This window comes from Dama dama, chromosome 6 (assembly GCF_033118175.1).
Source record: "Dama dama isolate Ldn47 chromosome 6, ASM3311817v1, whole genome shotgun sequence".
NCBI lineage: Eukaryota > Metazoa > Chordata > Mammalia > Artiodactyla > Cervidae > Dama > Dama dama.
This window is the reverse complement of record NC_083686.1, coordinates 36,001,821-36,019,109: the sequence shown is the minus strand read 5'-3', so window position 1 is coordinate 36,019,109 and position 17,289 is coordinate 36,001,821. Positions and strand designations below refer to the sequence as shown.

Sequence of the window (17,289 nt, the reverse complement as noted above, 5' to 3'; positions counted from 1 at the left end):
CATGAACACCTTATTGCCAAATTCAGACTTAAACTGAAGAAAGTAGGGAAAACCGCTAGACCATTCAGGTATGACCTAAATCAAATCTCTTATGACTATACAATGGAAGTGAGAAATAGATTTAAGGGACTAGATCTGATAGACAGAGAGCCTGATGAACTATGGATGGAGGTTTGTGACATTGTACAGGAGACAGGGATCAAGACCATCCCCATGGAAAAGAAATGCAAAAAAGGCAAAATGGTTGTCTCTGGAGGCCTTACAAATAGCTGTGAAAAGAAGAGAAGCAAAGGAGAAAAGGAAAGATATTCCCATGTCAATGCAGAGTTCCAAAGAATAGCCAGAAGAGATAAGAAAGCCTTCCTCACTGATCAATGCAAGAAATAGAGGAAAACAACAGAATGGGAAAGACTAGAGATCTCTTCAAGAAAATTAGAGATATCAAGGGAAAATTTCAGGTAAAGATGGGTTCGATAAAGGACAGATATGGTATGGACCTAACAGAAGCAGAAGATATTAAGAAGAGGTTGCAAGAATACACAGAAGAACTGTACAAAAAAGATCTTCATGACCCAGATAATCACAAAGCTGTGATCACTCACCTAGAGTCAGGTGTCCTGGAATATGAAGTCAAGTGGGCCTTAGAAAGCATCACTATGAACAAAGCTAGTAGAGGTGATGGAATTCCAGTTGAGCTATTTCAAATCCTGACAGATGATGCTGTAAAAGTGCTGCATGCAATATGCCAGCAAATTTGGAAAACTCAGCAGTGGCCACAGGATTGGAAAAGGTCAGTTTTCATTCCAACCCTTAAGAAAGTCAATCCCAAAGAATGCTCAAACTACTGCACAATTGCACTCATCTCACACGCTAGTAAAGTAATGCTCAAAATTGTCCAAGCCAGGCTTCAGCAATATGTGAATGGTGAACTTCCAGATGTTCAAGCTGGTTTTCGAAAAGGCAGAGGAACCAGAGATCAAATTGCCAATATCCGCTGGATCATTGAAAAAGCAAGAGAGTTCCAGAAAAACATCTATTTCTGGTTTATTGACTACATAATAAACTGTGAAAAATTCTGACAGAGATGGGAATACCAGACCATGTGACCTGCCTCTTGAGAAACCTGTATGCAGGTCAGGAAGCAACAGTTAGAACTGGGCATGGAACAACAGACTGGTTCCAAATAGGAAAAGGAGTACGTCTAGGTTGTATATTGTCACCCTGCTTATTTAACTTATTTGCAGAGTACATCATGAGAAACGCTGGGCTGGAAGAAGCACAAGCTGGAATCAAGATTGCCAGAAGAAATATCAATAACCTCAGATATGCAGATGACACCACCCTTATGGTAGAGAGTGAAGAGGAACTAAAAAGCCTCTTGATAAAAGTGAAAGAGGAGAGTGATAAAGTTGGCTTAAAGCTCAACTTTCAGAAAACTAAGATCATGGCATCTGGTCCCATCACCTCATGGGAAAGAGATGGGGAGACAGTGGAAACAGTGTCAGACTTTATTTTTTTGAGCTCCAAATCACTGCAGATTGTGGCTGCAGCCATGAAATTAAAAGATGTTTACTCCTTGGAAGGAAAGTTATGACCAACCTAGATAGCATATTAAAAAGCAGAGACGTTACTTTGCCAACAAAAGTCCATCTGGTCAAGGCTATGGTTTTTCCAGTGGTCATGTACGGATGTGAGAGTTGGACTGTGAAGAAAGCTGAGAACTGAAAAATTGATGCTTTTAACTGTGATGTTGGAGAAGACTCTTGAGAGTCCCTTGGGCAGCAAGGAAATACAACCAGTCCATCCTAAAGGAGATCAGTCCTGGGTGTTCATTGGAAGGACTGATGCTTAAGCTGAAACTCCAATACTTTGGCCACCTCATGGAAGAGTTGACTCATTGGAAAAGACCCTATTGCTGGGAGGGATTGGGGGCAGGAGGAGAAGGGGACTACAGAGAGTGAGATGGCTGGATGGTATCACTGACTCAATGGGCATGAGTTTGAGTAAACTCCGGGAGTTTGTGATGGACAAGTAAGCATGGCATGCTGCGATTCATGGGGTTGCAAAGAGTCGGACACGACTGAGTGACTGAACTGAACTGAATAAACACTTTAGTTGTTAATTCTGTTTTATAATCAATTTCCCAAAATTTATATCTTACTCTCCTATTTGTAAAAGTTAAATATATCTTACCTACATTATTATTAAGAAGTACTAGGAGTAATGAACCTTTTATTTCATTTGTTTTTTTGTACTTTCCCACTATAGTTTATTACAAGATATTGACTATTGTATATTATAGCTTGGCTTCCCTGGTGGCTCAGACTGTAAAGCGTCTACCTGCAAGGCGGGAGACCCAGGTCCGATCCCTGGGTTAGGAAGATCCCCTGGAGAAGGAAATGGTAACCCAGTCCAGTACTCTTGTCTGGAAAATCCCATGGATGGAGGAGCCTGGTAGCCTACAGTTCATGGGGTCACAAAGAGTCGGACACAACTGAGCAGCTTCACTTCACTTATTGACTACTGTCCCTGTGGTATATTGTAGGTCCGTGTAGTTCATACACAGTTGCTTGCATCTGCAATCCCAAACTAATTTATGTCTTCCCCCACACCACTCTCCCCTTTTGTAACCATAAGTTTGTTTTCTATGCCTGTGAGTCCGTTTCTGCTTTTTATTATATTTTAGATTCAACATATATGATATAATATGATATTTGTCTTTCTCTAACCTACTCCACTCAGTGTGATAATCTCTACGTCCATCCATGTTGCTGCAGCTGGCATTGTTTAATTCCTTCTTATGACAGAATAATATCCCATAAATGTATATTTATATATACCACATGTTCTTTATCCATTCCTCTGTCAGTAGACAGATTGCTTCATGTCTTAGCTATTGTAAATAGTGCTAGTGTGAATATTGGGATGCACGTATCTTTTTGAATTAGAGTTTTCTCCAGATGTATGCCCAGGAGTGCAATTGTTGAATCAAATGGTAACTCTAGTTTCAGTTCTTTAAGAAACCTCCATACTGTTTTACATAGTGGCTGCACCAATTTACGTTCCTACCAGCACTGTAGGATGGTTCCTTTTTCTATGGAGGAATATTTTTTCTCGTATTTTATTTTATTTATTTATTTTTTTTATTTAATTAGCCTCCAACTAATAAAAATAAATTTAAAAAAATATTGAGGAATATTTTATACAGCTTTCATACTAGGTGCTGGAAAGACAGTGGTACAACCTGCCCCTCTCACAGCCAGCACAGTAGTGTGTGTTCTTAACTAAATTATTAATTCTATGTGTATACACATACACACACACACACATATATATATTTGTGTGTATTCATAGATCGGTTCAGTCACTCAGTCATGTCCGACTCTTTGTGACCCCATGGACTGCAGCATGCCAGGCTTCCTGGTCCATCACCAAGTCCTGGAGCTTATTCATACTCATGTCCATCGAGTCAGTATACACACATACAGAGGTCATGAGAGAGTTTTTTACAAAGGTAAATGTTCAATTTGTGCATGTATGACATGGTGGGGTATGAGTTGTCCAGTAGAAACTTCACAAAGGATCTTGTTATATGTGTGGATCATGTGTGTTTATCAGTGTATTAGAGACAGGAACAGAGTGAGTTATTCTATCACGGGCAAGAATGAGGGAAAACATGAATGAAGAATAAAAGCATGGAATTAATATATGACATGCAGAACTAAATATGTACCTAATACAGTAATTAATACACTTCAGAAATTATGGAGAATCTTTTGTAATCAGATTGATTCATATCAGATTCAGGTGATGCATATGTGAAGTTAAATAGAACAATCTAAAGACCTGGATTGAGGACAATTAGTAAAGAGCCCTGTTTCAGTCACAAAAATAGACTTTATTTTCATTCAGAATTACTTAACAATTAAGACAAAGTATTTTGGTTGATCATCAGGTAGACTTGTAAAACTTTTTGCTCTTAGCAGTTTGTAAGTTGGTAAATATGAAGACAACAGGAAGAATTGATGAGTTTAATTTTTTCCCAAATTTTACTGTATTTCAAATAATTCTAATCATCCTTTAAGATGAGTAGAACACTTTGAATAAAAGACTTAGAGACTAATGACTAGATTATGGGAAGTTATTTTATTTATTTCATTTAATACCATTATGTATATCTTTAAAAATAAATCATTTTCTACATGACAAATTCTCAAGTGCAGTCTATTTGAATTCATAATAATGCCAAGATTAGAGCATGAACAGCAAATAATATAAATAATACATACCAGAAAATTGATAGCAGATACTGCGACTTGCCTGTATCCAAATGCTAGAAAGCAGAAAAAGATAAAAAAAAGCACTCATTTTTTGGATTTACATACTGAAGACATAATTCAGGCAAGGTTTATTGGCTATCACTACCCTCTAAACTGAAAGCACTGTGTGATATGTAATTGAGCTTTTGGAATGATACTTTTGCAATCTGCAGAGATGGTACTATTCTTGCTTTCTACATACACTTTTCTTCTAGTGACCTAATGATATTTAGAATATAAATGGAGTCTATTCATAATTTTTATTATTAAACTTTTTTAAAGCAGATTTGCTGTATCTTTTTTGTCACTAATTTTTAATGAACTAATTTAGTTTTGTTTTTGGCTGCATTGAGTCCTCTTTCCTGCGCACAGGCTTCTCTCTAGCTGTGGTGGGCTTCTTGCTGTGGGGGCTTCTCATTGCAGAGCACAGGTTCTAGGCACAGTGGCCTCAGCAGCTGTGGCTTCAGGGCCCTAGAGAACAGGCTCAGTCGCTGTGATGCCCAGGCTCTGTTGCTCTGCACCACGTGGGATCGTCCCAGACCAGAGACCGACCAGTGCCCCCTGCATTGCAAGGTGGATTCTTAACCACTGGACCGCTTGGGAAGCCACTTGTTTCTCACTGTAAAAGCACATTAGTATGACCTAGTATGTAAATAAAATCAATAATATGTCTTTAATATTCAACAATATAAAGAAAAATGCTAATAATAATGTTTTCATGTCAATGTATGGGAAAAACCACTACAATATTTAAAGTAATTAGCCTCCAATTAAAATAAATAAATTAAATTTAAAAAATAATAATTGTTATTTTTGCATTGATGTTTTACAACACAAAGTATTTTAAGTGTTTTATATATTTTAACATAAAAACAAATACATGGAGCAAATACTATTTTTCTTACTGTTTGGTAAAATATATATACATATATATACTTTATATAATTTGTCAAATCTTGAAGAGTAACGGACAAAATGGAATTTGAAGCAGAGTTCTAAATTCACCTTGTTTATAGTGGAGAAGTTGGAATATAGAAAATAATGAAAATGGAGTTTTCTAACAAGCTCATTATCTATACTAATAGTTGCATTTCTTCTAGTTTTATGTATTGGGTTGGCCAAAAAAAAAAAAAAAATCCATTCATGTTTTCCTGTAACTTCTTATGGAAAAATTGGAAACTACTTTTGGGCCAACCCAATAAATTGTGTTTACTTTTGTAAACACATCTACAAATTTGTAATTACTCATTTTGAATCTTGGATTTTTTAATGTAAGAATATATTTAAAGACTTTTTTGATATTATAAACATTCATTGTGAAAGGTATGATAGAAATTGCATCATATTGTATAATGTAGTTCATAAAATTTAATATGAATGTTATATAATATATTTTATTAATACAATGTAATTATATTAAATATATTCTAAATATTGCATAGGAGGATCTATGCAATATTGAATTTTAGAGCTAAAAGGAGGGATTTGTTGTAATCAGGGAGATCAGGGAGGACTTTGAATACATAACTGAACTTTTATCTAAAAAGTGAATAGATGTTAACACATAGAACAGAGGGGTTCAGAACCATTCATGCATCAAGACTGTGAAGATATGCTTTGTTTTCATTTTTTTGTTTTGTTTTCATTTTTAGTGAGAATAAATAATGATGTGATAAAAAGGTATTGGACCAAAGAGTGTAATTTTAAAGTATATTTGTATTTATTTCCCAAAATAAGTTGCAGATAATATAATTTGAAACAAACTTTCTAGAAAAAATATTAGGTATCATTAAAACTGTCTATAGTGTTTTTATAATTTGTATAATATTTCACATTTATATTGGCAAAACGTAGGTCATTTTTCTTGAGTGCTCTTGAGACTAAACATTTTTATATATTAAGCTTCCTGTACATATGCATTCTAGTTTGTAGTTAATAGAATGTTCTTGCCTTCGGGCAGTTCAATTATGATAATATATTTTTCTTATTTATTTCAAGTATTGTTCAAGTATGTAAAATGATCTTTCTAATGGTATATGTGTTGGAAATACATACCAATAGACTGCTTTTCATTTAAGTTAATGTATGTAAATGTGCAGGTGCTATTTATTTTATGCAGTCCAATCTATTGATAATAAGGCTATAAAAATGTGGAACTATTTGTACAGAGAATATAGAAAGAGGTAAAAAAATAATTGATACAATGGGCAAAGAACAATAAATTATAACAATATAAAAATAACAGAAAATTTTAATAATCATGTATGTAGTAAATAAAAAATATGCTGAATTAAACACTTGAGTATGTACTGGGTTGGTCAAAAAGTTCCTTTAAATTTTTAAGTTAAAAATAAAAGACACATTTTTCATTTTCACCAAGATCTTTATTGAACATCGTATTCACCATTTTGTTCCACTACCTTCTTCCATTTTTCAAGAAACTTCATAATCCCATCTTCCCAGACCTTTTTATTTTCTTGAGCAAAGTACTATTCCAGGTGCCTTTTACAGCTTCACAGGGAATAGAATTTTTTTCCATTAAGAGAATTCTGTAAAGATCGAAATAAATGGACACCCAGAGGTGCAACGTCTGGTGAATAGGGCAAATGTAAAACTTTAACAGTTTTCGCCTAGTCATCAAAGAAACATGCAGTCTTATGTTATCCTGATGGAAGATTATGCATTTTCTACTGACTAATTCCGGACACTTTTCATCTGGTGCTGCTTTCGGTTGGTCTAATTAGGAGGAATACTTTTTAGAATTAATCATTTGATTTTTCAGAGGGAGTTCATGATAAAACCTTTCAATCCCACCATATATAAGTCATCACATCCTTTGGATGAAGACCGATCTTTGGTGTGGTTGGTGGTGGTTCCTTTCACTTGCCCCATAGTCACTTCTGTATCACATGATTGCACAGTGTCCACATTTCATTGCCTGTCACAATTTGCTTTAAAAATGGAATGTTTCTCTATATGTTTAAATAAAGAATCACATGTGGAAGTGTAGTCAAGGTTTTTTTTCCCCCTTAACTTAGGTAGAATAGAAACACCAAAACAATTAACATAACCAAGTTGGTGCAAATGATTTTCAGCATTTTATTTGGATATATTGAGTGCATCAGCTATCTCCCATTGATTTTTTCAGTTAGTGTCTCAATTTGATGACTATCAACTGCAACTGGTCTACCCAACCATGGAGCATTGTCCAGCAAGAAATCTCCAGTACAAAACTTTGCAAACCACTTTTGATGCACTTGATCAGTCACAGTATCTTCTCTATAGATGGTATAAATCTATTTTTGTGTTTCAGTTGTGGTTTTACCTTTCTTGAAATAATAACACAAAAGGTACCAACAATATTGCATTTTGTGTTCCATCTTCAATATTAAAAGGCTACATAAAAATTCACCAATTTCTATAAGCATTTTTTCCCTAAAAACTGCACACCGTGATGACAGCTGTCATAATAAAATCTAACAGAATTGTTTTGAATGAAGTTAAAGACAATTAAGTGGTCTACAGCTATCTTACGGGAAAAATAAATGAACTTTTTGGCCAGCCTAATGTCAAAAGAACATATATAAAGTGAAAGCGCAGAAAAATATGATGAAAAAATTAGACACACATAAAAACACAATCATTGTTTCTTTCCTTTTTATAATTGTGAGGGTTAAATGAAAGATTGTGTTACATTGTAAGCATTCAGGTTCTAGAGGAAATTTTCAATGGAAATAATACAAAAATTGGCTCAAATCTTCTGCAACTCTTAAGTATCTGAACTTAATACAGCACAGAGTTTGATTACAGTGTTTTAATCTAAAATAACTTCTAACTTTTTAAATTAGTATGCTTGTTTATTTTCATTAAATATGATTATTTAATAAGATTATAAATACTTGGCTGAAAAAGTTTTTATATTTATCTTTATTCTTTTTGTCATAGTCTTCTATAATGTTAGTATTTTTGCTTTTAGATTCAATGCTGATTTAGGAATGGATTGTTAAATATCTAGTTTTAAAGTTCTTGTCTAAAAAGTTTTTCTCCTTGTCTGTTTTCAGATTTACTTCATCTCATTTAAAGATAATGTAGTTTGTACCACTTTTCTTTTCTTTCTTTTTTTTTTTTTTTCAGGTTCCACATATAAGCCTATTTACAAACCAGAAATAGAGTCACAGAGTAGAGAACATACTTATGGTTACAAAAGGGCAAAGTGGGACAGGGACAAATTGGGAGACTGACATTAATATATGCACAACTCAGCTGGTAAAGAATCTTCCTGCAGTGCAGGGGACACCAATTTGATTCCTGAGTCAGGAAGATGTGCTGTAGAAAGGGTAGGCCACCCACTCCAGTATTCTTGGGCTTCCCTGGTGGTATAGATGGTAAAGAATTCACCTGCAATGTGGGAGACCTGGATTTGACCCAGGGGTTAGGAAGATCTGGAGATGAGAACAGCTACTCACTCCAGAACCTTGCCTGGAGAATTCCGTGGAGAGGAGCCTGGCAGGCTACAGTCCATGGGGTCCCAAGAAGCAACTTTCACTTCACTTCATGTACAAAATAGGGGCTTCCCTAGTGGCTCAGGGGTAAAGAATCTGCCTGCAATGAAGGAAACCCAGGTTTGATCCCTGGTTTGAGAAGATACCCTGGAGGAGGGCGTGGCAAGCCACTCCAGTATTCTTGCCTGGAAAGTTCCATGGACAGAGGATTCTGGAGCGCTACAGTCCATAGGGTCACACAGAGTCTAACACAACTGAAGCGACTAAGCAACAGCAGTGTATATAAAAGAGATGATAAGAACCTCCTGTATAGCACAGGAAATTCTACTCAATATACTGTAATGACATTTATAGGAATAGAATCTGAAAAGGAGGGGATATATGTATATGTATAACTGATTTGATTTGCCTTGTAGCAGAAACTAACACAACGTTTCAAATCACTGTACTCCAATAAATAATAAATTAAAAAAAAAAAAAAAAAGGATAGTGTAGAATAGTCCTACTTTGGAGGAACAGCACTGGATTTTCCCTGTGGCTCAGCTGGTAGAGAATCTGTCTGCAATGTGGGAGACTTGGGTTCGATCCCCAGATTGGGAAGATCCCCTGGAGAAGGGAAAGATTCTACCCACTCCAGTATTCTGGCCTGAAGAATTCCATTGACTGTATAGTCCATGGGATTGCAAAGAGTCAGACACGACTGAGCGACTTTTTCATTCATTTCATTTTCAATATAAAATCAAAAAGTTTAACCTTAAATTCCAAGCAAACATTATGAAAGGGAAAGAATCACTCTTTAAAAATCTTTGGCAGAGATAATGAATGCAGGGTAGATCTTTTTGTAGATTAAAACAGAAAAGTGAAATTCTGAGGAAAAAATTAAATGTAACAAATGTCATAATCATATGACAGAGTTAGATCTGTTGGATCCCATTATTAGGCTGCAACGTGGGCTAATTATCCTAGGCCCACACCACTATTGCTACAGACTTAATGGTGCCCCTAATAGTTAGATGTTGAAGCCATAAATTTAAAAATAAAAATGGTATTTAGAGATTCCCTGATACTTCAGTTGGTAAAGAATCCTCCTGCAATGCAGGAGACCCTAGTTCAATTCCTGAGTTGAGAAGATCTGCTGGAGAAGAGATAGGCTACCCACTCCAGAATTCTTGGGCTTCCCTTGTGGCTCAGCTGGTAAAGAATCCGCCTGCAATGCGGGAGACTTGGGTTTGATCCCTAAGTTGGGAAGATCCCTTGGAGAAGGGAAAGGCTACCCACTCCAGTATTCTGGCCTGGAGAATTCCATGGACATGAGCTAATTATTGTAGGGAGCCCACTATTGCTATAGGCTTAATGGTGCCCCCTAATAGTTAGATGTTGAAGCCATAAGTTTTAATAAAATGGTGTTTAGAGATGGAACTTTGGGGAAATAAGTTTAGATGAGGTCATGAGGATAGGGCCCTTGTAATGTGACTAGTGTCTTTGAGAGATGCCAGAGAGCTTGCTTTTGCTCTCCACCATGTGAGCAGTCAATGATAAGAGAGGAATCAGCAAGTCAGGAAGAGAGTCCCCACTAGAGAACCCCACCTGCCAGCACCTTGATCTTGGACTTTCCAGGCTGAATATTTGTGAGAAAATAATTCCTCTGGATTAAGCCAGTCTGTGGTATTCTGTTAGAGCAATCAATGCACACTAAGAAGCTATCAATTTAAGAAACTGAAGCTTTTTCTCAGTTCAGTTCAGATGCTCAGTTGTGTCTGACACTATGTGACTTCATGGAATGTAGCGCCCCAGGCTTCCCTGTCCATCACGAACTCCCAAACTCATGTCCATCAAGTCAGTGATGCCATCCTAGCATCTCATCCTCTGCATCCCCTTCTCCTGCTATCAATCTTTCCCAGCATCAGGATCTTTTCCAATGAGTCCGTTCTTCACATCAGGTGGCCAAAGGATTGGAGTTTCAGCTTCAGCATCAGTCCTTCCAATGAATATTCAGGACAAATTTCCTTTAGGATTGACTGGTTGGATCTCATTGCAGTCCAAGGACCCCTCAAGAGTCTTCTCCAACGTCAGTTCAAAAGCATCAATTCTTTGATGCTCAGCTATCTTTACAGTCCAACCCTTACATACATACATGACTATTGGAAAAAAACATGGCTTTGATTAGACAGATCTTTGTTGGCAAAGTAATGTCTCCACTTTTTTAAATATATTGCTTAAGTTGCTCATAGCTTTTCTTCCAAGGTGCAAGCTTTCTTTAATATCATGGCTGCAATCACCATCTGCAGTGATTTTGGAGCCCAAACAAATAAATTCTGTCACTGTTTCCATTCTTTCCCCATCTGTTTGCCATGAAGGATGTGACAAGATGCGATGATCTTAGTTTTTTGAATGTTGAGTTTTAAACCAACTTTTTCACTCTCCTCTTTCACTTTTATCAAGAGCTCTTTAGTTCTTCTTCACTCTCTGCCATAAGGGTGGTGTCATCTGCATATCTGAGGTTACTAATATTTCAAATCCCAGCAATCTTGATTCGAGCTTGTGCTTCAGCCAGCCTGTCATTGCTAATGATGTATTCTATTATTTAAGTAAGCAGGGTGACAATACACAGCCCTGACATATTCTTTTTCCAATTTGGAACCAGTGCATTGTTCCATGTACAGTTCTAACTGTTGCTTCTTGACCTGCATACAGATTTCTCAAGAAGCAGGTAAGATGGTCTGGTATTCCCATCTCTTTCAGAATTTTCCACAGTTTGCTGTGATCCACACAGTCAAAGGCTTTGGCATAGTCAATAAAGCAGAAGTAGATGTTTTCCTGGAACTCTCTTTTTCTATGATCCAATAAATGTTGACAATTTGATCTCTGGTTTCTTTGCATTTTCTAAATCCACCTTGAACATCTGGAAGTTCTCAGTTCATGTACTGTTGAAGCCTGGCTTTGAAAAAAATTAGTATTACTTTGCTAGCATGTGAATGAGTGCAATTGTGCTGTAGTTTGAACATTCTTTGACATTGCTTTTCTTTGGAATTGGAATGAAAACTGACTTTTCCCAGTCCCGTGGCCATGGCTGTTTTCCAAATTTGCTGGGATATTAAGTGTACCACTTTCATAACATCATCTTTCAGGATTTGAAATAGCTCAACTGGAATTGCATTACCTTTACTAGCTTTGTTCATAGTGATGTTTCCTAAGGCCCACTTGACTTCAGACTCCATTATGTCCTGCTCTAGGTGCATGCTCACACCATCGTGGCTATCTGGGTCATGAAGATCTATTTTGTATAATTCTGTGTATTCTTGCCATCTTTCCTTGATATCTTCTGCTTCTCTTCGGCTCATACAATTTATGTCCTTATTGAGCCCATCTTTGCATGAAATGTTCCCTTGGTATCTCTAATTTTCTTGAAGAGATCTCTAGTCTTTCCCATTCTGTTTTTTTCCTCTGTTTGCATTGATCACTGAGGAAGGCTTTGTTATCTCTCCTTACTATTCTTTGGAACTCTGCATTCAAATGTGTGTATATTTCCTTTTCTCCTTTGCCTTTAGCTTCTCTTCTTTTCTCAGCTATTTGTAAGGCCTCTTCAGACAACCATTTTGCATTGCTTTTTCATGGGTATGGTCTTGATCACTGCATTCTATACAATGTCATGAACTTCTGTCCATAGCTCTTTGGGCACTCTGTCTATCAGATCTAATTCTTTGACTCTCTTTGTCACTTCCACTGTATAATCATAAGGGATTTTATTTAGGTCATACCTGAATGGTCTAGTGGTTTTCCCTACTTTCTTCAATTTAAGTCTGAATTTGATAATAAGGAGTTCATGATCTGAGCCACAGTTAGTTCCCTGTCTGGTTTTTGCTGTCTGGATAGAGCCTCTCCATCTTTGGCTGCAAAGAATATAATCAGTCTGACTTCAGTATTGACCATCTGGTGATGTCCATGTGTAGAATCATCTCTTGTTGTTGGAAGAGGGTGTTTGCTATGGACAGTCTGTTCTTAGCAGTTGGCAAAACTGTTAGCCTTTGCCCTACCTCATTTTGTACTCCAAGGCCAAACTTGCCTGTTGCTTCAGGTATCTCTTGACTTCCTGCTTTTGCATTCCAGTCCCCTATAATGATAAAGGATATCTTTTTTTGGTGTTCATTCTAGAAAGTTTCATAGGGCCTCATAGAACAGTTCAACTTCAGCTTCTTTGGCGTTAGTGGTTGAGTCATAGACTTGGATTACTGTGATTTTGAATGGCTTGCCTTGCAATTGAACAGAGATCATTCTGTCATTTTTGAGACTGTACCGAAGTACTGGATTTAGGACTCTTGTTGACTATGAGGGCTACTCCATTTCTTCTAAGGGATTCTAGCACACAGTAGTAAATAAAATGGTCATCTGAGTTAAATTCACCCATTCCAGTTCATTTTAGTTCACTCATTCCTAAGATGTCGATGTTCACTCTTGCTATCTCCTGTTTGACCACTTCCAATTTACCTTCATTCGTGGACCTAACATTCCAGGTTCCTATGCAACATTGACCTTTACAGCATCAGACTTTACTCTCATCACCAGTCACCTTGATAACTGGGTTTTGTGGTCGCTTTGGCTTTGTCTCATTATTGTTTTTTGAGTTATTTCTCCACTCTTCTCTAGTAGCATATTGGGCACCTACCAACTTGGGGAGTTTACCTTTCAGTGTCATATATTTTTTCTTTAAGCTTCTCCTACTTAGATCAAAATTTAAGATCAAGTTGATGTGAATTTTTTTTTTTCCCCAGAAAATGCCTATCCAGAATATATTGGTTTGGCATACTAGGGGCTGACTAGCTTTTTGCTCAGATTGCTGCTTTCTGTGCCAAAGTGCCAATTCTGTTTCAGTTATTTGCTGGTTGTGAGTGAACTGAATAAGCGATGTGCAGCACCAACCACTATCAGATGTCACTGACCATGATGTGCATCTGTTAGTTATAGATTGATATGTAGACTGAGAGCTAGCTGCAAAGGTTGTACTTTGTGTAACTGCAATTCACATATGTGGTAACTGAAATCTGAAGTGTGGATTTAGGGGCTGGTATTATTTAACTGAACTATAAGAACTGAAATACATGCATATCAGAGCCATGCAAAGCATGCAGTGCCTGTACATGATATTCACTCTCCACTTGGCATAGTTATTGTCATGCTCTATATATCTTCACAGATTTGGAATCCTACCTACATCATATTTATTATAAAGTCTTAAGCACAGTAAAATTAAGCTTTTAGAACCTTCGTTTCCTAATATATACTGGGAATAGTAACAGTTGCATAATGTTATTTTTTCTCATTTAATTTTTTTCTTTTTTACTTTTAAATTGAAGGATAATTAGTTTACAGTGTTTTGTTGATTTATGCCATACATCAGTGTGAATCAGCCATAATTATATATATATATACACACACACATACACACACCCCTTCCTCTTGAGTCTCCAAAACCCTCAAATGTTGGTTCTAATTACAAAACAAATAGCAATTTTACAGCTCTTGCCAAATAATAAATTTTCTGTAAGTATTTTGCACATATTAAGCACAGTTAACCTCTATTATTTTGCATCATATATATGAATGCAGCAATTTTCTGAGGCTCCTTTTCTTAAATATCATGAATCAAAAATATCTTGGTTTTTCCCCCTCTGTTCATATTCTAAAGTTGGAAAGTACATTTTCAGATAAAATGTTTTAAAATATCAGAGTTTTGTGAGATCAAGATCAGGGAATTTTTTTCCTTTCGTATTCTTAGTTCATTGGTTAGTATTTTGTTGTTCAGTCACTCAGTTGTATCTGGCTCTTTGCCACCCCATGGACTGCAGCACACCAGGCCTCCCTGTCCTTCACCATCTCCTGGAGCTTGCTCAAACTCATGTCCATTCAGTCAGAGATGCCATCCAACCATCTCATCCTCTGTCATCCCCTTTTTGCCTTCAATCTTTCCCAGCATCAGGGTCTTTTCTGATGAGTCAGCTGTTCGCATCAAGTGGTCAAAGTGTTGGAGCTTCAGCTTCATCATTAGTCCTTCCAATGAATATTCAGGGTTGATTTCCTCTAGGATTGACTAGTTTGATCTCCTTGCTGTTCAAGGGACTCTCAAGAGTCTTCTCCAACACCACAGTTCAAAAGCATCAATTCTTCGGCACTCAGCCTTCTTTATGGTACAACTCTCACATCTACACATGACTACTGGGAAAACCATAGCCTTGACTAGATGGACCTTTGTCGCCAAAATAATGTCTCTGCTTTTTAAATGCTCTGGGTTGCTTATAGCTTTTCTTCCAAGGAGCAGGAGTCTTTTAATTTCATGGCTGCAGTTACCAATGACAGTGATTTTGGAACCCAAGACAATAAAGTCTGTCACTGTTTCCATTGTTTCCCCATGTATTTGCCTTGAATAAGTGGGACCAGATGCCATGATCTTAGTTTTTTGAATGTTGAGTTTTAAGCCAGCTTTTTCACTTTCCTCTTTCACTTTTATAAAGAGGCTTTTTACTTCCTTTTTGCCATGAGGGTGGTGTCATCTGCATATCTGAGGTTATTGATATTTTAAATCCCAGAAATCTTTATTCCAGTTTGTGCTTCATCCAGCCTGGCATTTTGCATGATGTACACTGCATAGAAGTTAAATAAGCAGGGTGAAAATATACAGCCTTGCCATCCATACTCCTTTCCCAATTTTGAACCAGTCAATTGTTGCATGTCCAGTTCTAATGGTAGCTTCTTGACTTGCATACAGATTTCTCAGGAGTCAGATGAGGTGGTCTGGTATTCCCATCTCTTTATGAAGAGTTAAAGTTCTGAACACTGAAATCATTTGCTCTGATGGCTGTGGTAGATTTTGGCAAAAACTCTGAATGAATATAATTCTCTGTGTCCCTACTTCAAGTAAGGATATTAATTTAACATCTTTAAGGTTTATGTTGTTTTATAAAATCTAAAATAAGGCTTGAATACTTCATTTATATTCATTTATTTTCAAACTTATAAGGTAGAAATTGACCACAAAAAATAACTCTCAATTAAGTGTGAAACATCACACATAACACTATGTGTATTATAATACACACATAATATATAATGTAAGTATATATATTATATACATATAATACATATATTATATGTGTATTATATATAGGCTCTGCTATGAGTGTCTTTTGGACTGCAAGAAAAGATGAGGAAAGGTCCACTGAAGATTTAAAAACTGGAATTCTTCAATCAGGACATGTATGTATCCCCCAAGAATAGGAAATAAGGGTTTAGGTTTTGTTCCAGTGTGCATTGCACTAAATTGGTTCATCTGCATCAAGGGATAAGACATTTAGTATAGTTATAGGAAGCAATATGTCACAGGGGGAAAAAAAAAGGCCTTTATTTTTCCATTTGAATTATATATATATTTTTAAAAATAACATTTATTTAAAAACTCTTGACAGTTTATTGTATATAATTATGTGATTATGTGGAATTTTCTTTCATCTTTACCCTTTCATTTTACTATTTGTCATTTTTTAGATTTATAATCAACTTATATTTTTTGCTACAGTTTCTATGGAGAGAAAATAAATCAAAATATGTCAGTCAAATTTGATCTTCTAATCCTACATAAAAATTTAATGGAGTATGTGTGAAAGCAATTTAAAATTGATATTTTTTCATTATTTTCTTATTTCTTTATGCGTGCCATGTCATGCATCATTTCTATGTAGTTTAGAACAGTTTTGATGTTGGCAATTTAGTATGGGGATAGTTAAGAAGAAATTCTACATACATGGTGGTGTATACCGTGGATGATTAATGTAGTAGGCAATCCAAGAAGTGAATCCCCAATAAAAGGCACAACTCTACAAGTAAAACAAAATAAAAGTTAAGGAATATATATACACATAACGTCATTTGAATCCACATCATACATTAATATTCCACATCACAGTATTTTGGTATAAAAAGGTTATAAATTTTCTAAGCCTGATAAGTGGAATGCTTCTTCATCCTATCAAGTAGCTAACATCTTAAAAGCACCTATATGATATCACTAAGAAAATGCATTTCTTTGCTCAACCCTTGTCAGTATAAATTAGTATTTAGAATACAGAGAAATGTAGCAATGTGTTTTAGGAAGACTTTTCAAGAATAGCTTTTGTCTGTCAAGTAATAAATAGGAGGGAAGTAATAAGGATAATAAATTAATCTATTAGATAAGATTTACCAAGAGTTATATCCCCAAAGTAATTGAATAAATGAATGAGTTACCTAATGTTTCTTGATTGATTATGAAGAGAAATGGACCAGTTTGGGTTTACTAGGTTATGATGCTGATCTGATACTAATGTGATGAATGTTAATACCTTCTTTCAAAAGAGAAGCTAGTCTAAATGATTTTTTGAGGTTTCTAAGAGTTCAGGAGTTTACTGTTTCATTTTAATGACAAAAATAGAATAGCTCCC

General features: G+C 36.0%; 1 protein-coding gene across 1 annotated transcript in view; it reads right to left on the bottom strand.

Moving 5' to 3' along the window:
• TECRL (trans-2,3-enoyl-CoA reductase like) overlaps window positions 1-17,289 on the bottom strand; it is a 147,978-nt gene that overhangs the window by 22,893 nt on the left and 107,796 nt on the right. The window contains exons 7-8 of the mRNA XM_061145267.1: window positions 16,614-16,686; window positions 4,290-4,333 (exon numbers count right to left, since the gene is read on the bottom strand). Of these exons, the coding sequence (XP_061001250.1) occupies window positions 4,290-4,333; window positions 16,614-16,686 (117 nt within the window). The remainder of the gene's footprint in view (window positions 1-4,289; window positions 4,334-16,613; window positions 16,687-17,289) is intronic.